Genomic DNA, 24,840 nt, shown 5'->3' with positions numbered 1-24,840 from the left:
GGTGTGCGTTACTGAGAATCACATAATGCAAACCTTTGTTACTCACCTCCAGCCACCTCCACCCAGAAAAACCCTCAAAGCTTGCCCTTAAATTCTTTCCATGTTTACCTGGGTCACAAACTATCTTTTTAAGTATAATCCAAATTGCTTGAACAAACAGAAAATAAATAACACCAAATATATTTAACTTTTAAGATTTATTTTCGATAATTTAAAGCAAATTGTCAGACAGTATGAAGTGGACAGTCAATCACTCACTGTTGCCCCCCACCCCCCCTCCAATAGGATACCCCTCCCTCCTTCCCTGCCCCCCCCATGATACAATCCCGAGTCTCTGTGCCTCTGCTCACCCTCTCTGGTCTGAACTGCAAAGTTCTTGCGGTAAATCCTGTGTTTTTTTTTCATGAATCATATTAATGTAACAGTATTAATCTTTCTTCATACACTACAGCCATTGTGTTCAAATGTTTTTTTTTAAAGGATAAGAATCTGTACAACTGACTGGGTGCCTTAAACTAATAAAAATGTTTTTAACCTTTTCTGGCGAGATTACATTGATATTTTTGTTAAGTACCCTCACATAAGCTGGCCCTGTTTTATGGAAGGTGAGATTTCACACTCTTGGCCGTTTTTCAAAGCAATATGAAGTCACTTAGCAAAAGGTAGTTGCATATAAAAATGGAATAAATACAAAGGAAGTAGAATAAATACATTGGATTTTGTCTAGAAATAAAGTTTGATTAGTTACAGTAGTTTGGATTATATTAGTTAAATACATGCGAACTGACACAGAACCAAAATCGGAACTATTTACAAATCTTTACATGTTTCTGACAGGAGCCAATTAAAGCTCCCTCCCTCTGTTTTACAAGATTCCGATGTGGATGTCTAGGCAAATTTATAATATCCAATCGCAGACCCAGCGGGACTGTCTCCCGACCGAGAAGGTCATTAGTACTCCCATCATTCTTCCATTGGAAACGGATTTAGTCCCTCCCCACCGCCCCCAATCTGTTGTGTGCTTGATTGATCAAAACTCATTGTTCATTCTGCATATTCCAGGTATTTTAAGCTGTAATGATGATTGTCCAAAGCATATTAAAATGAAGACATCTCATGCTGTATTGCAATGCTTCCCATTTTTAAGATGGGTTCGTTCTGTTGGGCCCCACTTTGATTGTGGAGCCTCTCTCAATAAGCAGATTTTCCACCTACACTTTATGCTGCATCTCAATGTGCTCACCACGTCTCACCTGCCCCTTTCCATTCATCTGGTACACAGATGTTTTCTGATGTCTGCGTCTGTAGCACCACACGGCCAGTATCACTGCCAATACCAGCAGACCAATCACAGTGACGATGACAGCAATTATGGAGCCTTTGCTTGAGCTTGAGCACTCCTCCCCTCTGCAGCTTTCGATGGTGGGGAGCAGTTTGGCCTCAGTACCATCGCTGAAATTCCCCCTTTTAGTGAAGCCATCGTACGTGTCTATTTCTGTAAAATCTACCAAAGTCCGAGTACTTGATTCGAGTGTGCCTAAAGTCAAAATATGATGGGTTGAGATCTCGTCTGTTTCTGTGGGCGTTGGGACATGATCTACAGGATATAAACCTTCACTTACTGTTTCTACAGTGCTTGTCGGAGGCAGTGAAGGCTCAGTAATTTCATCAGAAGATTTCCAGGACTCATCTGTGCCTATACTCAAGAAGGTAGTTGTGTAGAGATTGGCATCTTCAATAGCTTTACTGGCACTAACCTGTTCAGGTTCTGTGGTTACTGTTAGACCTGTGTCCACTTGTTTAACTCCTTGGTCAGGCACTCTAGTTGGTACACCTATGATCAGTGTGTAGTGAGTGGCAGAGGTTGTGCTTTGAATGTTTGGCCTGCTGATCTCAATATGGTTGGAATGATCTGAGGTGACAATGGTTTCATCCTCAATTTCCATTGATCCATCAGCTTTCTCACCTTCCCCTCTGGCTTCTGGTACAATGGGATAGCCATCCACCCACGATTCATCTGTACTGGCAACTGTTTCCTTGGTAACTTTAGTCTCATTGTGCACAATGGATGGTTCAGCAGGCAAGTCTTCATCTTCAGCTGTTTGGATCCCTTTGGTAGCATCAGTTTTCATTCCAATTTGATTATCACTTGAAGTGATTTGGATTTCAGATTCCATGTCTGGCTCCTTGGTATCAGGCTGGTCAGTGTTGGGGAGTGTCTCTGAGGGGAACCAAAATAGATGTTTCTGGCTGAGTAATGAAACCGGTGATTCAGTTGGCTTGATTGTTTCTTGGCTATCTCCTATTGAGCCATTGGCACCTTCATCTAGTTCACCATCCATATCATCCCCTCCATCCTCAGAAACAACGACTTTGCCTTGCTCATTAGGATCTGAAAATGACATGGATTCTTCATCAGGGAACTTGTCTTCATAGTCAATGTGTCCCTCAGTTTCATCTAAAGAACATAAACAAGCACCTTTGACTGAATTATCTTGGATTTAGCTTTCAGTGGTAACCGAGTTGGGACTTTCATGCAGTGTAAAAGATTGCGTTAAGGTATTAATTTCTACAATTTCAGACATGAGAAATTACCTAGTTTTTCACACAATTATGGTTAGAAATGTGTTAGTATACCCGACCTTGTGGTCACAAATATATTTGTATCACGAGTGGTCTAATGAGGTGAGGGTGAATTTGCAATGTTGGTTTCAGCTTCCGCTCTGCTCAAGTGCAAGCGTTCTGTCCCCCTATCGACAGGAGGAGACTGGGCTTCCTACCCCCTTGTCTAAGCCCCACCCAAAACCCCTGCATCAGAGCCCCATCCCAAACGTCTCAACGCCGTCCAACCGTCGCAACCCCATTCCAAACCGCTTTGAATACAGGCGATGTTGGAAATGTTGAGATTGCTGGGACGTTACAGGAGCAGAGGGTGGGGAAGGGTTTGACAGATGACAAATGTACTGGGAGGAGAAGCTGGCCTTTTCTCCATTCCTTGCTGGGGCAAGACCTAGGTAAATGTATATTTACACAGGCAGAGTAATGTGATAATTACAACTCCCTAGCTCAGTAGCTTAGGCTGGAGTCTCCTAGCCTGCCATCTTCTAGTCAGTACACAAGCACCATCCTGATCTGCCTTCTGATGTCTGTACCACACAGCCCGGCACGTAGTGTGTGCACATCTACTCAAGATCAGGAGCTAATGCAATTGCCTCAGTGACACATTGGGACTTCAAAGCTCAAGCTAATTTTTAGCTAATTGATGAAATTAAAATAAATGCAGTTATCAAATTATCAGCCTGAAAATGCTGCTTCCACTTTGCAACAAATGGTAAAAGATTCCTTTTCCTCGCTTGAACCAGTCCAACTGCAGAAAGTTAGTTCTGGCACAGGAAACCCAGCCGAGATACTGGGAGTATAAAAGCTTCTATTCATTGGTCTAACATCAAAGAAAACAAACTCTGGTTCCCTAATCCTAAGGTTCATGTTTCCTTTCCCAGAATGACACTAATGGGTGTGTTCAATGTTGGGTAATAATTTCTGTCTGGCTTGAGGTTACCTTTGTAGAAAGTAACCCAGCCCCAGTGTTGACATTTAGCGAGGAAATGTGACGGTGGTTATATTTAGCAGCTGCAAATGAATGGCATCTCATTTCCGCTACTACAACCTTCTGAATTATTTTTAATTGCATGAAGGTGAAATTGGACAGAATTCAGCTCCATCTTTAGTATCGAGCATGTGTAATGTTCTTGGTTTCTTTTAAAGCCAGTTTCTATTCTGAACAGTCATCATCAGCTCCAACCAACCCACAGAGGTTTAGAGGGAACAAGCTGTGTTACAAGATCAGCGCAGAGGAAGATAGAAAAGCTCAGAAAAAACCTAAATTCTCCTGCAAACATTGCAAACACCCAAGCTGTGTCTCCATCCATCTCACTCTCCCTCTGCCCCTCTCTTCCCGTATCTGTCTGTCAGCAGACGAGCAATTCTGTGTGAGAATAAGGATTGGCAATAGCGACATCATCTCACATCCCCCTCAACACTGGCCTCACTTCCATGGCTCAGCTGTGGTAAACTGTTGTGCAGTAAATGTGGTTTCACCACCCAAATATAGAATGAATAAAGGACGTCTCCAAATCCACACTTTTTGCCCCCTGCCTGCCTGGGATAAGCTGAATATCCCTGTGTTTTCAGTGGAACACAGTGTTCATTCACACCAAGAAAGGAAGCATTAACTATGAGCAATCATCGTATCTCTGAATGTCCCACAGTTACTTGCCAGCTCCAATTACTTAACGTTCATGAAATAACATGACAGTTATTGTTGAGCTGATTTATATACAAATCGTCATTTGGTAGTGCAGAACTTAAGTATTGCCGAAAAAAGACGTCAAAGCTTTTGGCCTTGCACTCATCAGGACAGTTTGCAAGAATACCAATGGGAACAACAATTTATACTTCATGAGAAGAGAGTGCTGATTGGTTGGCAAGTGAACTCTGTTTGGCATTGCCATGGAGAATGCAACAGTTAACTGATGACTGACAGTTAACTGCCGAGCTTTGTTCAAATTCAAAGCAGGTGTGAGAAATTGATTTTTTAGAAAATATTTTTGGGGAATATTGTATTATTCTGTGGAAAAATGTGTGTGTATATGTGTGTGTGTGAATTAAGCTGGGCAGGGATGAATAGGAGACGAGTTGTCTTGGGAGGTTTAAAAAATGAACAGGATAGAGGTGTTAGGTTTGGTACAAGTAAATAAGTTAGATCTAACATCTGCATTTTTAGATAAGTTGAGAGGTGGTTTGAATATCAAAGGAAGTCGGAGGTGACAAGGAATCTGTTTGCATCTTGTAGGAGTTCCATAGGTAAATAGTAGTGGGGATGTTACAGTTTATTGACCCAAAAGCAAAGATGATAGAGACATGCAAGATTTTATATTTGGAAGGATTTGAGTTCCAAAGAGGTGTGAGAACAATGGAACCTGAGATGAAAGGGGGGGAAAAGTTATTTTAGAGTTACTGTGGAGAACTTAGGGTAGCTTGTAGCTGCTGTTTGAGCTGTGAGATGTGCAGTTGGAGCTGAGTTGGGAGCTGTTAGCTCTGGCCTGGGGAGAGGATGCAGTTTGAATCACCACCCAGTCAAGCCAGAAAAGTCTTGGGCTGCAAAAAGCAGTTTTATTCTGAAGTTTGGTTTTCCACAGCAGAGTGGAAATGAGTCACAGGTCATGTGATATATCTTTATTGAAGCTACAGCTGTTTGTCTTGGGTAATATTACTGGATTTCTTATAGTTAAACATCTATATGGGAGTGTTACCTGGAAGGTGTTTACTTGTAGGTCTTACCAAGTGGAGAGTCTTTTGGGGGGGGAATGTTTGTAAGGTTAACCTTAATTGTGCAACTGTAATCTTGTGTGCTAAAGTTTTCTTTTTTTCTTGTGAATAAAACTTCTTTTAATTTTTAAAATCCCAGAAGTGTTACTGGACCTCTTACTGCTGAGATTGGTGCATCGTCTTCTCATTTTCAGAATACAAACAAAAAGGGTATGGCCCATAAGCCAAGTTTCCCTCTGGGATTTGGTTTGTGCAACGATTTACATTGGCTGTGCTCATAACACAGGCAAGTTGACTCTGGTCCCAACATTGCCCTGGGGAATGAGCTAGAGAATGACTGTCACCTATTTTGCTTAGTTGAAACAGACGCAGTGAGTGTACATGTTCTTTCTGTCTACAAAGAAAAGGCTCCTGTGTAATTTCTGGCTCACGTAAGTGAGTCACGCTGTGAGCCTGACTGATAAGTGTTGTCCAATCGCAGAATCACATCTAATGTTGGACACTGTTTTGAGTTTTGGAAGCACAGGCTGGTTGGGTATGGTCTGTACCCTGCCCATTGCAAACAGCGGAAGGGACATGCTGTCTGGTACGATCCGCCAGTCTCTGGGACTGGCCTAGCATCACACTGGCGCTGAAATTTATACGCCACATTACTCGTTTGTGTGTTAGGCAGACAGTCCTTTTGGCTTGATGGCAGCATCCTGTTAGTGGTGAATACCACTCATGTTGTTACTATATAGTAGCAGCATGAAACAGCTAGCTTCACCTGTTGCTCAAATTTTTGAGATACCTTTCCCTTATAGGGTTAATCTGAGGTTAGAGGCAAGGTACTAGCATGGATAGAAGATTGGCTGTCTGGCAGGAGGCAGAGAGTGGGGATAAGGGGGTCCTTCTCAGGATGGCGGCCGGTGACTAGTGGAGCTCCGCAGGGGTCAGTGTTGGGACCACAACTTTTCACTTTATACATTAATGATCTAGATGAAGGAACTGAGGGCATCCTGGCTAAGTTTGCAGATGATACAAAGATAGGTGGAGGGACAGGTAGTATTGAGGCAGGGAGGCTGCAGAAGGATTTGGACAGGTTAGGAGTATGGGCAAAGAAGTGGCAGATGGAATACAATGTGGGAAAGTGTGAGGTCATGCACTTTGGTAGGAATAGAGGCATAGACTATTTTCTAAATGGGGAGAGAATTCAGAAATCTGGAGTGCAAAGGGACTTGGGAGTCCTAGTCCAGGATTGTCTTAAGGTTAACTTGCAGGTTGACGCGGTAGTTAGGAGGGCAAATGCAATGTTGGCATTTATTTCGAGAGGACTAGAATATAAAAGCAGGGATGTGCTGCTGAGGCTTTATAAGGCTCTGGTCAGACCACATTTAGAATATTGTGAGCAATTTTGGGCCCCGTATCTCAGGAAGAATCTTCTTGCCCTGGAGAGGGTCCAGAGGAGGTTCATGAGAACAATCCCAGGAATGAAAGGCTTAACATATGAGGAACGTTTGAGGGCTCTGGGTTTATACTCGATGGAGTTTAGAAGGATGAGGGGGGATCTGATTGAAACTTACAGAATACTGAAAGGCCTGGATAGAGTGGACGTGGGGAAGATGTTTCCATTAGTAGGAGAGAGTAGGACCCGAGGGCACAGCCTCAGAGTAAAGGGAAGACCTTTTAGAACAGAGATGAGGAGAAACTTCTTTAGCCAGAGAGTGGTGAATCTATGGAATTCATTGCCACAGAAGGCTGTGGAGACCAGGTCATTGAGTGTATTTAAGACCGAGATAGATAGGTTCTTGATTGGTAAGGGGATCAAAGGTTATGGAGAGAAGGTGGGAGAATGGGGTTGAGAAACTTATCAGCCATGATTGAATGACGGAGCAGACTCGATGGGCCGAATGGCCTAATTTCTGCTCCTATGTCTTATGGTAAACTGGGCACTTTTCAGGGCTGAAAGTGACGGCCTTAGGCCCATTCATGAGTTTGTGTGATTATACAGTGAGAAATGATCTGATTGGTGTAGCCATTATCTCGCAGGATGGGTTTGATGTGCCCTATTTCAGCATCAAGCTTGCATGGTGAACAAATGGCTTGGGCCCTATTTTCGAGATTGCCGATAAGGCCAATCTTATAACACGTGGAACTGTAGGAATCCCAATGCATATATTGACTGATGAAGGGCTCACTGTGTTGCACACATACGTGTACTGGAAGCTACATATATTAATATACAGGACCCTGTTCTTTGCAGACAGAAAGAACATGTTCACACACTGCACCTGTTTCAAATAAACAAAATAGGTGGCAGCCATTTTCTGGTTCATTCCCCAGGGCAAAGCCTTGACTAATTAGTCAACCTGCCTGGTTTGAATTTAAACAAAACTTGGCAGTTAACTGTCAGTCTTCAGTTAACTGGTGCATTGTCCATGTCAACGTTTCTACCAATCAGCGTCTACTTGCCAACCAATCAACACTCTCTTTTCATGAAGTATAAATTGTAGTTCCCTTTACATTTGCTATTCTTACAAATTGTCCTGATGAGTGGAAGACCAAAAGCTTTGACAATGTGTCCTTTTTTAACAATATTCTAATTTATATACAAGAGATATATCAAAATATCTCTAAGAATCCTGTAGGAATAGATATCCTGTATATAAAAAAGACTTGCACTTATACGGTGCCTTTCACAACCTCAGGGTGTCCAAAAGCACATTGCAACCAATTAGGTACTTTTGAAGAATGGTCCTGCTTGTAAATGTCGGAAATGCAGCAGCCAATGTCTCCGTGACTCCAAGGAGATACCCACAGCGCTGATTCCATGTGACAAAACTTGCGCAAAGTGCATTTTGTGATAATCCTGTGACCATATGAAAAGTAGCAACAGCCCAGATTTTACAGTGAAACTATAAGCTTTCGCTGTCATTACTCCACTGAAACCAGCAGAAACTTCTGGAGTCTGCAAATGTGCAGAATATCACAGAAATCCAGATGTTGCTGACAGTGGTGCTACATTTCTCCAGAGGGTACATAGTTGAGGCTCTCTAGAATGAAGTCAATTGAATTGACAAGAACTTACAATCTTACACTGTTAGTCTCATTGTAAAAACCCTTGATAAAGTTACACCTTGTTGAATGAGGTGTAACTGGATTTTGAACCGTGTACTAACTTCATAATTACTACTAAACATCCTCCCTAGTCCTGAAAACTAATTTTATATTTGTAGAATGTCCAATTTTGCCACAATGATAAACCATCCACATCTTTTTTTTAAAAAAAATAAAAAGAATTAAAAGTTAATTTTTATTTTAGATTCTACCTTAATCCAACCATAGACATTTATTTTGCTATCTGAAATTTTAAATTAAAAGTTAAGGGTATTAAGTAGTTTTAGCTTGTGTGAGAATACTTCACTGCGACTGGCACCTTATCTGCTTGCTGCTATCACTGCTGCTGCATGCAAGACATTGCCTTGACTTGGGACCAGATTGAAACTGCTGTCCAGAAAGGGGAAGTCCACACACCACGGAGATGGCTAGATCTTTGTAAGCAGTTTTCTTTGAGGTCAGTGTTGAGCATCTTTGCTTCACTGCTGACCACAAAATCTGGGCCATTAATGGTCAGATAACAAGAGAGTGACACTCTCCGACTGGGGACAGTCAGTCAGATTCACCTCCAAGCACAAATTTTGGTTCCTCATGTGTCCTTAAACTTGCACCACAAGATGGATTCCAACAATTAGTGAGCAAAAGGGGAAATAAATCCTTTTCAAAAGAGTGGCCGAGGCTCTTGTTTAGCTCTGGAGAAATTTGAAATGTGATCCCATTGCCATCCAGCTGTTGGCCACGTGTGTTTTAACTTATTTTGAAGTTGGATTGAAGTCCATTACAAATACTTTTAATTCCATACTTAAAATATCTGTAACCTTTGCAGGTGAAATTAGTTTTGGATTGAAAGAGGGAATTGTAAGAATCTTAGAAAATGCTCCAAATAGAGTGACAAAGATTAAAACCTAACAAGAGGGACCTACCCTCAGATCCCTCTTGAAAATAAACATCATTCTGTCAGGGCTCACACTGCCCCTTCAGATCCTTCTGAATCCTCCGACTCCCCAGCTGTGCTTTGGTGTATCTACGATAAAAGTGATCAACATTTGGGCCCATCTGAAGGTGAACCTATTACCTGCCCATGTCCTGCTCCACTTCCAGTGCCGTCCCTTATTTTAATGTGTCATAAGGCCTCTCTATTCAAGATTGTTCTTCAGAGGTAAGGATTTTCTGGGTGTGTCAACTTTAGTTAAGTTGCTATGTTGGCCTGTATGTTTGTAAGTCTTTGCTTATCTAGGTGACTTGTTATTAATGCTAAGGGACATCTTAGCAGTGAACTAGTCACAGGAGGTGAGCTTGGGTCACTGTTTAATCTAATTATTATAATTCATGGTGATTTAACTATGCTGTACCCTGAAGGATGGTACCATTGCCCAGATTTCTGAGCTGGCAGGCACCAGTTCCTATATTTAAAGTCTGAGGGAGACCCACAATTTTATTTTTAGGTACCTTGACATGGTTCATATCCTGGTAAATAAACACACATGACTGTGAGCGCTGTTTCATAATGCCTCAGAGTTTCCTTTTCTAGTTACACACAGTTAGCCATAAGCTCTTAACAGATTCATATAACTATACAGTGACAGGTGAGTTATAAACCCTCCATACTAGAGCCTTACTTCTCTCTAGTAACTCTTTTCGAGTCAAAACAATTAACTAAATTAACAATAACAAGGGATAAATCAAGCACAGCCCCTAAGTCAGGTCAGCTGTAAAATCAAGGAAAAACTTTAAATTTCTCTCTAGTAACTCTTTTGAGTCAAAACAATAAACTAATTTAACAAAAACAAGGGAGAAATCAAGCACAGCCCCTAAGTCAGGTCAGCTGTAAAATCAAGGAAAAACTTTAAACTTCTCTCTAGTAGGTTAACTTGCCTTTAGTCCAATGGAATAAGGTATTTCTCAGATAAATATCCATGCTAGATTAGGTGCAATAAAATCATTGGCAATGAACCACATTCCCTGATGACTGTAATTTTGATCACATGGTCTGGAATAAGAGTCATGTTAAACCAGGATGGAAATCGTTAACATGATTGAAGCTGGGAAAGTGTTTGCACACTCTCTTTGATCTTTCCAGACCAGAGTTCAACCAGGTCACGTGTTGAAGTAAAAAAACCCTCAGTTTCTAAAATTAAAACCAGTTTGTGGAGGGCCCTCAATTGGCAGAGTTTCAGCTACTTGTCTGGATTAGAGGGAGAGTTACTCGGTGTATGAACACACCCAGGGAATGCTGATAGCCAGGCCATAATCTACAACATGTTCCATTTCCTTAACACCCCCTCTCTGAAAGGAAGGTGTTCTGATGATATTGTGGAGCATCAACAGTCCCAGTTCACTCCGACTTAAACCTGTGTGATGGGAAACATACATTCCTTTTACAAGTAGATCTTTAACATTTCAAGATGACTTGGGGACAGTGCAACTGAATGAGGAGCCAACATAAAGAACACCCCAAAGTAGATGTCACAATGCCTCCAAACACTGATCCTATTGGATGCTAGTGTTTGGTATTGTGCATTTTCTCTCACCTTTTATACAGGCTTGGACGAATCCATACCATTCTCCACAGCTGTCACACAACAAGCTGAAAGCATTCTCCCCGTTGGCCATGACATAACCTTGGGCACAGACATAAAGCAACTCATCACCCATTTCGGTTCCAGTGTGGCCCTGAAGGATGGTGTTAGGAAAGGAGGGAGGGTCTCCACAAGGCTTCCCTGCAGAAAAAGAAAAGAGATGCTCAGCGATACATCAATTTCTAAAACATTCACTCAGATCAATTTTATTCCCTCTGTAGATTTTACCCTCTCTCTGAGATTGCCTCTGGCAGTGCAGAGTCCTGGCATTAGTGAAGAGGATGGTGACATTGCGCTGTTAGTGACAGATCTATAAGAATATATTTTACAACAGTCTATTAGAGGCTGCTGTTTTCCATGAAAGAAGTACATATGAGTAAAATACTGTGCATATATCATGAAACTGTGAAACATGACATAGAGAAACATCTTAAACAGATTGCATTTATATGGGGCCTTTTATGACCAGCCAATGTTCCAAACCACTTTACCACTAATTAAATACCTTTGAAGTGTTTTCACTGTTGGAGGAAACATGGCAGCCAATTTGCACACAACAAACTCCCAAAACAGCAACGTGATAATGACCAGATAATCTGTTATTGTGTTATTAAATGAGGGATAAATATTGGCCAGGACACATGGAATAATTACCCTGCTATTCTTTGAAATAGTGCTGTGGGATCTTTTACATCCACTTGAGAGGACAGACGGAGCCACAGTTTAATGTCTCATCCAAAATGCATCACCTCCGGCAGTGCAGCACTCCCTCAGTACTACACTGAGGTTTCAGCCTAGATTTTGGTGTTCAAATCCTGAAGTGGGACTTGAACCCAGAGCCTTCATATGTTTCAAGAATATTATAAATAAATTTATTTCAAGTAAAATAATCTGCAGAAAGTTATGATATTGTAGATCCTGAAGCAGCAGCTCTGAGATTGAGAGTTCAAATCTTTAGATTTGAAGACCTCTGAAGAATAGTCATACGGACTCGAAATGTTAACTCTGTTTCTCTCTCCACAGATGCTATCAGACCTGCTGAGTATTTCCAGCATTTTCTGTTTTTATTTCACATTTCCAGCATCCACAGTATTTTGCTTTTATTTTATTTTTTCAAATCTTTTTTTAATTAAATAAAATTATCACAGAATCTGCTACATTGTCATAAAAACCAACTGGATCATTAATTTCCCTAAGGGTAGGGAACCTGATGTCTTTACATGATCTCAGCCTACATGTGACTCCAGTTCACATACCATGTGGTTAACTCTTAATGTCCACACGGAAACTGACAGAGAGTAGTAGATGTGGTCTTTTATGTTAGAGGGTGAGTTACTTGATTGCACGGGCTGAACTTTCCCAGCCCAGTGCAGACAGGTTTGGGGGCTGCGGGGACCAGGAAAGCAGCGGGAGATCGCGATACTTCCCCACCTCTGGTTGACTTTCCTAGGGTTGGTCAGCCAGAGGAATCGCCAGCCTTTTCCATGGAGACGGAAAGGCAATGCAGCCAATGAAGACCCCAATCAAGGATCAATTGCCCCTAGCACTGCAATTTTCCTGGTGTCACACAAGGCCGCTGTGTCAGGAGCCTGACAACACTGTGGAGAAGCCCTCTCATTGGGAGGGCAGTGGGCCATGGGCAGGATCAGGGGACTGCAATGCTCACCTGGGTCCAGGAGCAGCCACTGGAACTCCTCTAGAGTCACTCTCCACCCTGAGGCCCCCCACATAACTTTGTCATCACATTCAGCACTGAAGAAGGAGGCTTCCACCAGCACCTCCATTCTGAGGTGCTCCCTAAATCTCCCTATTCTCCAGCAGCATTCACCTCTCCTCACAAAACTCTTACAGGGCATGACAGGGGAGATGTTGTTAGGATGTTTCCCTTGGCTAGTGAGTCTAGAACCAGCAGACATAATCTCAGAATAAGGGGTAGGCCATTTGAGACTGAGATGAGGAGGGATTTCTTCACTCAGAGGGTGGTGAACCTTTGGAATTCCCTATCCCAGACGCAATGGAAGCTCAATCATTGAGCATGTTCAAGACAGAAATCGATAGATTTCTGGAGACTAATGACATCAACGGATATAGAGATAATGCAGGAAAGTGGCATTGAGGTGGAAGATGAATCATGATTTAATTGAATGTCAGAGCAGGTTCAATGGGCCGAATGTCCTACTCCTATGTTCCCAGTGGGTCTGCCAGCCCAACATCGCCGAGGGCCCTCCTCTTGGGCCTCCCTCTTCCCTGGTCTGCCTGCCGACTTTATTTGGCTGCAACTGTGGAGCAGCCTCACATGAAGTTGTTCCAATGGCCGCACTGAGGTCATGCTGAGGCCCAGGAGCCACTTATGGTCCAGACACCCACACAACAATTCAGCCCCACGTTCCGAGTGTGGAATCATTCCCTCTGGATGAGCCATGTGATGTGTTCAGCTTTGGGCGCCACATTTTAGGAAGGATGTGAAGGCATTGGAGAGAGTGCAGCAAAGATTCACAAAAACAGTTACAGAGATAGATTAGAGAAGTTGGGACTGTTCCCCTTGGAGAAAAAAAGGATAAGAGGAGATTTGATAGAGGTGTTCAAAATCATGATGTGTCTGGACAGAGCAGATAGGGAGAAACTGTTCCCACTCATGAAAGGATCGAGAACGAGAGGGAACAGATTTAAAGTAATTGGCAAAAGAAGCAAAAGCGACATGAGGAACAACTTTTTCCCGCAGCGAGCGGTTAGGGTCTGGAATGCACTGCCTGAGAACATGGTGGAGGCAAGTTCAATCGAAGCATTCAAAGGGAATTAGACTGTAATCTGAAAAGGAAGAATGTGCAGGGTTAGCAGTAAAAGGCTGGGGAATGGCACTAAGTGAGTTACCCATGCGGAGCTGAATGGTCTCCTCCGGTGCTGTAACAATTCTGTGATTAATACACATGCCAAACATATGCACCAAGATACATATTTACAAGGATGGGCAAATGAACAAACACGTCAGGCAAATATAGATGAATGGGCCAAAGAATATACTCGAGTTCAATAAACATACATATGTAAATCAAAAAATATATTTGCATAGACCAATGAATATTTACATATGGATTTATATATATTATACAGGTCAATAACTGGACAAGCAAGCTGACAAATGTAGAGGATGAAATATAAATGCACATAAATCAATTAAAGAGCATAAAGGCCAATAAATGGTTAACAGTGATCAATGAGGCTGCACAGTGTTCTGGCCAGATCCTTCACTATCACTTGAATGCACCAAGGGAAAACTGCGTTGTGTTCTCACCAGTATAAATCTCACCAGTATAACTCCCATGTAATGTGAAGCCACATTTTAAGAGTGGAGCAGCAGATGGAAGGTGGTGGGAGTTGGGGGAAGGGGGATTTTAAAGTATCGGGACTCTTTATATCTTTGTGAGGAGTAATTTACTTGTGAGGAGGTCCTCCTGCTCCCTATTGTAACATTGAAATACAAAACAGGGAACTGTGTCTAAACAACCAGACTGACCTCACTGGCACTTGCACCAATGTGCCACTAGCAGTATAACTCCAGTCTACTGGCTGCAATCAGCTTTTGGACTATTAGCTACAGTCTAAATCAAAGGTTTCTGCTGACATCATGAACCGAATGGTGAGTTTAAATTACAACTGTGTATGTCTGCCAGGAAGTGTTTTTAATATATTTTTTAAGGGGTAATGTTTATACTTGCAATTAAAGTTCATTCACTGATGCTGATTGCTGTTTATTTTGGCAGTGTTTTTCTTCACCAGTTGGACAACTGACCTTTATAACTAATTTACTCCAAGTGAAGGATATGATAGAACGTTATTAAACTGAGCTAATGGTGTGCACAACCACAACCAGCTCAGTGGTAACAGTAACCTGTGAGGCCCTCATTGTGAGATTGACTGGCAGTGCAGGGTCGTCTTTAACAGGGATCTGGATCAGGAGAAGAATCGGAAAGCCTGACATCTCTGTTTTCCCACAGATACTGTGGAAGTATTTCCCAGTTCTCTCACTCTGTGTTTCTCAGGTCAGAGAATAGAGAGGGAGGTTAATGCACTGACTGGTCACACTCCCAAACATCAGGCCATAGTGACCTCTGCACCCAGCTCTCCCCTCTGAATAAGACTCTGCACTGAGAGTGGACTTGCTCAGTTCCCGTGACAAACATTTCCAAAGCATTCCCTTTCTCTGCAAGATTGTTTTATTTTACGTCAATGTCATTTGAATTAATTCTCTTATCAAAGGGGAGGCAGTAGTGTAGCAGTAATGTCCCTGGACTAGTAATCCAGAAGCCCAGGCTAATGCTCTGGAGACATGGGTTCAAATCCCACCATGGGGGCAACTGGTGAATTTAAATTCAATTAATAAAATCTGGAATTGGAAACTAGTCTCAGTAATCGCAGCCACAAAACTATAATTTCTTGTAAAAACCCGTCTGGTTCACTAATGTCCTTTAGGGGAGGAAATCTGCTGTCCTTACCTGGTCTGGCCCACATGTGACTCCAGACCCACAACAATGTGGTTGACTCTTAACTGCCCTCTGAAATGGCCTAGCAAACCACTCAGTTCAAGGGCAATTAGGGATGGGTAACAAATGCTGGCTTTGCCAGTGGCCCACATCCCATGAAATAATATTTTAAAAATAACTCATATATATCACACCTTTCACAGCTGCAGAATGTCTCAAAGCACCTTGCAGCCAATGAAGTACTTCCGAATTAATGTTGGAACTGTGGCAGCCAATCTGCACACAGCAAGATTCCCCAAACTGCAATGTGATAATAATCTGTTTTTAGTGATGTTGACTGAGGGCTAATATTGAACAAGACACTGGGGAGAATTGTCCTACTCTTCTTCCGATTGTTCTCTGGGACCCTTTACATCATCTGCTCCAAAAAATGGCACCTGTGAGAGTGCAGCAATCCCTCAGTACTGCACGGGAAGCATCAGCCTAGTTATGTGCTCAAGTGTGTGAAATGGAATCCAAACCCGAATACAATTAATGTACATACTTTGAGTATTTATCCCCTGATCAATGTAATAGCTCAAGTTGGTAAGTAATAGAAACAAGAGTTTGGATAAATATTTTTAGAGTTGGCACCTTGGTTGTTTGTCCCATAAACCACTAAGAATTTATCTATTTCCTGAATCAGCCTGAGTTTGGATGAGTTTGCCAAATTATGGACAGTTCGACATTGTGACCTGCTCACAATCATTCCAGAGACTCATGTAGCTCTCCCCAAAGATGACATTCAGCCTGCAATCCAATCCCAGGTTCCAGAACGAAGGATTAGTGTCCAATCTCTGGAGTGTGCAGTCTGTGTAACCCCTGTAGCCTATAGTACTTGGAGCCTGTGATCTTTATTTCATTACAGCCCAAGTTCCAGTAGGACTCAGTCACAAACTTTAATTTTGACCAAACTACACAGATTTACAGAAACATTTTTCAGCTGTTTTAGACACTGACTCAGTCCCCAGCCCCGGGTACAATCCACACTCTCCATCCCCACACTCTCACCGTTCCATCAGAACTGTGTAGTGACCCTCACTGGGCTGTGAAGACTCATAATTTTCTGCACTGGGGTCATCATGAGAATCCTAATCACCAATTCACCAATGAATAGAATACCCGCTTTATGAAGAGCAGTGAGTCTAGTCCAGGACAGAAATCTTTGCATGTTCCCTATTTAGATGATCAGTTTTCCTTTAGCCAGACAGCGAGAGCTGATGGATCCCCCTCTGCTCAGCTTTTCAGAGAACGGTAGGGGACTCTCAGGGCCAGTTAGGGGACTGAATACCTCATGCAGCTAGGAAAGGAGTCACAAGACAGATGCTGAGTTTGAAACCTTCACCTTTACATCCTCTAACAACAGCCCATGGAATGCACAGTTGTCAGCTGTGCTGTTATATGACCCCAACATTACTAAAAACAGCAAGGGGAATTGTCAATTAACTGTTAAATGAGCCTTTTAAAAGATTTATTGCACAGCTGTGTTTTAATAATTTTGCTAGGTAAAGGAACAGAACCTGCTCCCAGGTTAAATGACGCCATAATCTGATGTACAGACTGATTCAAGCAAGACAGAAATAATCAGCCAACCCTGCATCTTCATTCAACAAACTTTACAATTCAATATAAAAAACAAGAGGAGTTTTAAATGGTCATTTCTTCCATTTATTTCAATCCCAATGATTATATTGAATTTAATTGCTTTAACATTTAACCATCTTCTCAAAATACCTGGCAAGGTTACAGGTGAGTTTACCAACCACTAGAACAAACATTTGGTTTTGGAAAGTAGTGGAATTAAGTGAAATAATTTTATTACATGAATCTTATTAAACAAACCATTTGAAATGGTCAAGGAATTAATCAGTTAATTGGTGTTTGGGATTACGTGGTTTATTGACATGCCTCTATGGTTTAATGGGATGCCCATTAATATATTTTTTAATGGGTGCACTATTAACCAGAGATTAGGGGAGGTGTCAGCTGTGGCTCAGTTCATAGCACCCTCGCCTTTGAATCAGAGGGTTGTGGGTTCATGTCCCACTCCCGGAAACCAAGAACTGTGATTGTACTCAAAAGAGTTGCAATCTGTGACTGTTGATAACTCGAAAGAATTTTTTAACCAGAGATTAACTAAATATTAGTCCAAAACTATTCCCAGCTGAACTCAGACCCTCTGTATGATCACAGCCCACCTTGTCTGTACCTCTGTAATCAATCATCTACCTGCAATCAACTCCTGGACACCTCAGCAGGAGCTGCCTGTAACCCTGCAATGAACCAGGGCAACCAGCCAATCCCAGCTCTTCAGAACCAACCAGCCAATCCCAGCTCTTCAGAACCAAACAGCCAATCCCAACTTCCCCTATATCAGTGCAACCAGCAGCTGCTCAATGCCTTCAGATACCATGACAACCACGGCCCGTTCCAGCAGAAACACCTCCCATAACACCAACCCTCCACTAAAGAAAATAATAACAGAGGCCATAAAACACGTTTTCAGAATGATTACTCATAATAATTTATACTTATAAAACACTTGATATGCAATAAAATGTCCCAAAGTGTTTCACAACAGCATTATATATCAAAATTACACATCGAGACACATATGGCAATCTTATGGCAGATGGTGGAAAGCCTGTTCAAGGAGGTAGATTTTAAGGAGCATCTTAAAGAATGGAATTGAGGTGGAGAGTGTAGGAAGGAAATTCCAAAGCTTAGAGTCCAGGCAGCTGAAGGCGTGGCTGCCAATGGTGGAGTGATTAAAACCAGGACAGGGGCTGGAGTAGAGATATATGACAGTGTTGGGATGGTGTTCCAGTGTCTTTTAAGATATGAAGCTGGGCCTGTGTAATACTGGTTACACAGGCTTCCGTGCATTCAATTCCCTTTTAAGCTATCGCCCCTATTCAAACATTTGCAAAGACTGTCCTCTGCTAACAGGATTGATATTTTAACATTAAAATTAAATTGATAAAAGGACACTGTCTCTTTCCCAGAATTGGCAGCTGTCCTACACACAATGAGTCAGTGGAAAAAGAAGCTGTCCATAATATTCAGCCACAAAGACAAAGAGGGTTCCAGTTTTTATCTCTGGTCTGTACTGCATTAATCTATTTCAGCCAGGACAATACTGTACCGGGGCTCTACAGTTCCTGCAGAATCCATGGATTGGAGATGAGCAATATCAACAATGATCCCCGTTCTTGACCATCATCCTGTGAATCCTCCCCCGAATAATTCAGGTGAGTGAGGGTGCAGGATAGGACTGTGGATACTCATTGAACCATATCTGACCATCAGTGCCTAGGATCACACTGAGAGGAGGTGTCTGGGACCCATGGAATTATGTTCGAGTATCGAATCATGATCTACCGGAACAGAGGGATATCAGTTATGGAGGAAGAAATCTCAGATTACATTCATTGCTTTCTTTGCTCTAGCCTTGCATTTCCAATTTACTGTTAGCTGAAGTAACAGAACCTGCTCACCCCTTTAATGGGATTAATGGTATCACTCGTGAAGTGATGAATATGGGGTTGGCGATCCAGACTAAGGTCTGTAGAGACACTTTATAGTAATAAATAATAACCAACTATAAACTTGTAGGAACAGGAGGAGGCCATTCAGCCCCTCCAATCTACTCCACCTTTCGATTAGATCTGTACCTCAACCATATTTACACAACTTTGTGCCATATCCTTTGGTACCCTTACCCAAGAAAAATCTATCCATCCCAGGCCTGAAAGCTCCAATTAACCCTCAACATCCACAGTCTTTGTGGGAGACAGTTCCAGATTTCCACTGCCCTTTGTGTGAAAAAAGCGCTTCCTAATTTTGGTCCTAAGAAGCCTGGCTCTAATTTGAAGACTGTGTTTCCTTGTTTTTCATTTCTTCACCAGAGAAAATAGTTTATTCGTATCTAACCTATCAAATCCTTTTAACATTTTAAAAATCTTGATCCAATCATTCCTGAATCTCCTAAATCCAAAGGAGTACAAGCCATGTTTATGCAATCTGTCCTCAGAATTGAATCTCTTGCTTGATAACAACTCACGAAGGCTCCTTCGACAGCACCTTCCAAACCCACGATCACTACCATCTAGAAGGACAAGGGCAGCAGATAGATGGGAACACCACCACCTGGTAGTTCCCCTCCAAGTCACTCACCATCCTGACTTGGAAATATATCGCCGTTCCTTCACTGTCGCTGGGTCAAAATCCTGGAACTCCCTCCCTCCCTAACAGCACTGTGGGTGTACCTACACCACATGGACTGCAGCGGCTCAAGAAGGCAGCTCACCACCACCTTCTCAAGGGCAATTAGGGATGGGCAAAAAATGAAGCCCACATCTCATGAAAGAATAAAAAAATTCTGGTGAACCTATGCTGCACCCTCTCCAAGACCAGTGTATCCTTCCTCAGGTGCAGTGCCCAGAACTGAACTTAATTTTGTCAGATAGGGTCTGAGCAAGACTCCCTTCAACAAGTCACAGAGTTCAATCTTCCTGAGAGTTTTACTGAAAAAAAGAGCAAGTCAAATTCAATGTAAAATCAGAACTTAAGTGTATTTTATAGAGTACACATGGGTGACAGGATCATACTTCAAGACATTTCTATAAAGCAATAAAACAACACTTACACTGTCCCAACTGGAGAACAGGACACTCACACTTAAACTTTACTCTCTTTCTAGCCAGACCTGGCTTGGTCAGTCTCAGGCCATAAAAACTGACCGGCTATACCCCAATTCCCAGTCCAGTGGAATTCCGGCCTCTGGGTTCCCTGAACATATGTTTCTTTCCTCTTCATCTAGCATCAGAACAGGGGAAGAATCTTAAACCTCTGTGACTCAATTTAAACACACCTCTTCAGTATAACTGATTTCCAAATTACCTCTGTGGAAAAATCCCAAAATATGACAGACATTGTTACCATTGTAAAGGACGAACATGTTGACTGTGTTGTCTTAAGCACTAACCTTGATCTTTAATGCAGAATGAATCATACGGACCACTTGAAGAAACTGCCTCAGTTTTTACACTGACAGTTTGGACCTCCTGTTGGCCAAAGGCCATGTTACTGCACACGGTTATCCTGTACGTAAACACAAACACATTTAATCCGTTATAATCTTGGTTGAGAACTGTTTGTTTCATTTTTAAACGAAAAATAAAAATAGCTGGAAAAACTCAGCAGGTCTGGCAGCATCTGCGGAGAGGAACACAGTTAACGTTTCGAGTCCGTATGACTCTTCAACAGAACTAAGGAAAAATAGAAGAGAGGTGAAATATAAGCTGGTTTAAGTGGGGGGAGTTGTGGGACAAGTAGAGCATGATGCCATCACCAAACACATCTTACCTTCACCACCCCCGGCAGCATTCCGCAGGGATTGTTCCCTCCGGGACACCCTGGTCCACTCCTCCATCACCCCCTATGCCTCAACCCCCTCCCACGGTACCTTCCCATGCAACCGCAGAAGGTGCAACACCTGCCCCTTTACTTCCCCTCTTCTCACCGTCCAAGGGCCCAAACACTCCTTTCAAGTGAAGCAGCATTTCACTTGCACTTCCCTCAATTTAGTCCACTGCATTCGCTGCTCCCAATGTGATTTCCTCTACATTTGAGAGACCAAACGCAGACTGGGTGACCGCTTTGCAGAACACCTTCGGTCTGTCTGCAAGCATGATCCAGACCTCCCTGTTGCTTGCCATTTCAACACTCCACCCTGCTCTCTTGCCCACATGTCCATCCTTGGCCTGCTGCAATGTTCCAGTGAAGCTCAACGCAAACTGGAGGAACAGCACCTCATCTTCTGACTAGGCACTTTACAGCCTTCCGGACAGAATATTGAGTTCAACAATTTTAGATCATGAACTCTCTCCTCCATCCCCACCCCCTTTCCGATCCCCCTTTTTTCCAATAATTTATATAGATTTTTCTTTTCCCACCTATTTCCATTATTTTTAAATGTATTTCCATCCATTGTTTTATCTCTACCTTTTAGCCTATTTCGATCCCTTCTCCCCACCCCACCCCACCCCCACTAGGGCTATCTGTATTTTGCTCGTCCTGCTTTCTACCCTTAATGTCACCTATTAGCACATTTCTTAGATAATATCACCACCTTCAACACTCTTTGTCCTTTTGTCTATGACATCTTTTGGCAATCTCCACCTATCATTGGCCCTCTATCCAGCTCTACCTGTCCCACCCCCCCTTAAACCAGCTTATATTTCACCTCTTTTCTATTTTTCCTTAGTTCTGTTGAAGAGTCATACGGACTCGAAACGTTAACTGTGTTCCTCTCTGCAGATGCTGTCAGACCTGCTGAGTTTTTCCAGCTATTTTTATTTTTGTTTTGGATTTCCAGCATCCGCAGTTTTTTGCTTTTATCTTAGTCGTTTCTTTTTACCCAGTCTCACTGTTATTTTTAACCTGCCTTTAAGGAGACTCCAACCCTTCATTCTGCACCTTTCTCAGAACAAGAACTCAAGCATATCAGCTGTTCCAGGATGAAACTGTGCGTTCCTTACTTGGCTATCGTGCTTGTGGGGACTCTGGAATTGTTGACACTTTGATGTGGGTAAATATCTTGCTGATGGCTGGTGAAACTAGTGGAGTTTGGCCAGTGGGAGATTGACAAAATTCCTGGAGAAATAATGTCACCAATCTCTAGGTTGTGGATGGAAATAGGGACAAACCTGTGGAAATTCAGGGAGCAGGAGTTTACCCTGTGAGGATCCCCAAGTGGGAATCAGTGCTCCAGTTGCTGACACCAACTCTGGTTGGACATATTGTGGGAAGTTTTCAACACATGACCTCCCACCTTCAGCCACCCATTGGTTACCCATCCTCAAAGTGCCCTGCCCCCATCAGCTGGAAAGGAAACAGATGCTTTACTATCTAATTGCATGATTCTTGACAGTTATTGAAACAGCCTTTCTCCCCATTGCCAATCTTTTTATAGCTAATAAACAAAATTGTTCAAACAAAATGGAAAAAGACTATTCATTTTTTTCTTTTTTCTTTCATGAGATGTGGGCATCGCTGCTAAGATCAGCATTTGTTACCCATCCCGAATTGTCCTTGAGCTGAATATCTTGCTAGGCCATTCCAGAGGGCAGCTAGCGGCAACACTGTGACTTGTGGACCTGGAGTCACATGTAGGTCAGACCGGGTAAGGATGACAGATTTCCCTCCCGAAGGGACATTAATGAACCAGATGGGCTTTTGCAACAATCGATGATAGTTGCCATGGTCACCATTACCAAGACCAGCTTTATATTCCAGATTGATTAATTGAATTCAAATGCCAGCAGCTGCCATGAGCATTAGTCAGAATCACGTGTCCAGTGACATCACCACAATGCCACCTTCTCCCCTTAAACTAATTTGACATAATTCTGGTGAGAACAGACACTTCTGGTCAGTATAAGGATCAGACCCATAACTTTGGCATTATCAGCATCATGCTCTAACAATCGGAGCTAACCAACCAACGTAATGCCTTTTAGCAACTCCTCTAGAATGTTTCTCCAAGTTGTTCATAGCACTGCCCTGGAGATTAACCTTTCATTCCTGAAGGTTCCAGGGTAGTCTGGAGGATTGGAAACTCTAGCTTTCCTGGGGTGTCTCATGATTTTTCCCAGCAGAATTTATAGCGGAAGATCAGCGGACAGCTGGGAGAAGTTTCCTGATCTCCCACTGGGGTTGCAGAGTGAAGATAGAAGAACTCTGGAGAAATTCTATCCCTGTGTCTTTGTGGTATTTTATAAGAAAAAGTTTCTGCATGAAGAAACTGAAGGGAGTCAGTATTGGATCATTTGTAGTTCATGTTTTAAGTTTACTAAAGGATTTGAAAGGATAGGTAGAGAGAAACTACCGGTATTTCCTCTGGGGTGGGGGGAAGAGTCCAAAACAAGGAGGCATAACCTTAAAATTAGGAGTCAGGCCATTCAGGAGCAAACTTGGGAAGCATTTCATCACACAAAGGGTAGCGGAAACCTGGAACTCTCTCCCTTAAAAAGCTGTTGAAGTGGGGGGGTCACTTGGAAATTTCAAACCTGATATTGATGGGTTTTAATTGAGTAAGGGATTAAGGGATATAGAACCAAGGCAAGTAAATGTAACTTAAGATACAGTTCAGCCAAGATCTAATTGAATGGCAGAACAGCCTCATGGGCCTGAATTTCCTACATTACAACAGTGACTACTCTTCAAAAAGATCTCATTGGCTGCAAAGTGCTTTGTAAAGTCTGGAGGTTGTAAAAGGCACTATAAAAACTGCAAATCTTTTTTTTTGCTTTTATTCATGTTCCTACGCAATGGGGTATCTGCACCCTCTCCCAAAGCAGCTACATCATGGGCTAGACACATGGTAAAGCTTCTTCTCCATGTTCTTCTGACCCAGTCTCAGAGGAACATATAGAGCTGCACCAGTCATCATTCTGCCTTCTTAGATTTAGGAACACACCAATTGTCAAATTATGAGTTGATATATGCTTTTAATTCACTGGAGAATGTCTGGATTTTTCACATAGAAATCATTTTTCAGCTATCAGCCTGAGCTGGACTGAAGGTCAGGAGTGAAAGGACATTGAGTTAACTTACTGTGACACTTAGCTCTCCAAATGCTCATCATTATAAATTCTGTAATCTCTTGACTTTGTTTAACCCAATGTCATGAAACTATTAATGTATATAATATTTTGGAAAATATTTTTATTTTAAAATAGAGGTTTAGTCTGTGGGTGTGTCTTAATTGGATTAAAGCCAGCTCGTCTGGGTGCTTTGATGTATACTCGTTTTGATATGGAAGAGAGATAGTGTGAATTTGCATTTTTTGAATAGAACATTCAACAAGTGGGGTGAAAACTGACACCTTTCTAGCAGCTGCCAAGCAAGATGTTTATATTACTAATAAAATTGGTGCTATGAAAGGGGTTTTATTGTTAGAGAAGTTTTGTTCAGAGGGCTGGTAGGTATAACTTCAGCAGTTTTCGGGTGTGCAGAGCAGAGACAATGAAAGATCAAAGCCCGTAAGCCGACCACTGTATCTACAAGGAACCAATGTGAAAAGAACCTCATTTTGAATTGGTAAGGTGAAAATGCTTTGCCTGGTGTTTGGGTAAGCCTATGGGTTGCTGTTGGCTTAATGGAGATTAGTTTGGGAATTTGTTAAAGGTTATGATAGTAGTAATTTGTAACCATGTGTGTACACATATTTTAACCTGTGTAAATTAATAAAATGTTTCATTTAGTTTAATGTAAAACTTCGAGAACTGCCAGTCTGATTCCTGAGTTTAGAG

At 42.2% G+C, this 24,840-nt stretch overlaps 2 protein-coding genes across 2 annotated transcripts in view; one reads left to right on the top strand and one right to left on the bottom strand.

Moving 5' to 3' along the window:
* The window catches only part of crtap (cartilage associated protein), a 78,907-nt gene extending 78,368 nt beyond the window's left edge, over positions 1-539 (top strand). The window contains exon 7 of the mRNA XM_078539797.1: positions 1-539. This exon is cut by the window's left edge and continues 1,396 nt beyond it. The gene's annotated coding sequence lies outside the window, so the exon portion shown is untranslated.
* Positions 1-24,840, bottom strand: part of susd5 (sushi domain containing 5) — a 38,556-nt gene that overhangs the window by 336 nt on the left and 13,380 nt on the right. The window contains exons 3-5 of the mRNA XM_078539795.1: positions 20,511-20,626; positions 10,956-11,144; positions 1-2,458 (exon numbers count right to left, since the gene is read on the bottom strand). The exon at positions 1-2,458 is cut by the window's left edge and continues 336 nt beyond it. Of these exons, the coding sequence (XP_078395921.1) occupies positions 1,212-2,458; positions 10,956-11,144; positions 20,511-20,626 (1,552 nt within the window). The 3' untranslated portion in view covers positions 1-1,211. The remainder of the gene's footprint in view (positions 2,459-10,955; positions 11,145-20,510; positions 20,627-24,840) is intronic.

Source organism: Cetorhinus maximus, chromosome 4 (assembly GCF_964194155.1).
Source record: "Cetorhinus maximus chromosome 4, sCetMax3.hap1.1, whole genome shotgun sequence".
Classification (NCBI taxonomy): Eukaryota; Metazoa; Chordata; class Chondrichthyes; order Lamniformes; family Cetorhinidae; genus Cetorhinus; species Cetorhinus maximus.
The sequence above is the reverse complement of the archived record's forward strand: the minus strand, read 5'-3'. Positions and strand labels throughout refer to the sequence as shown.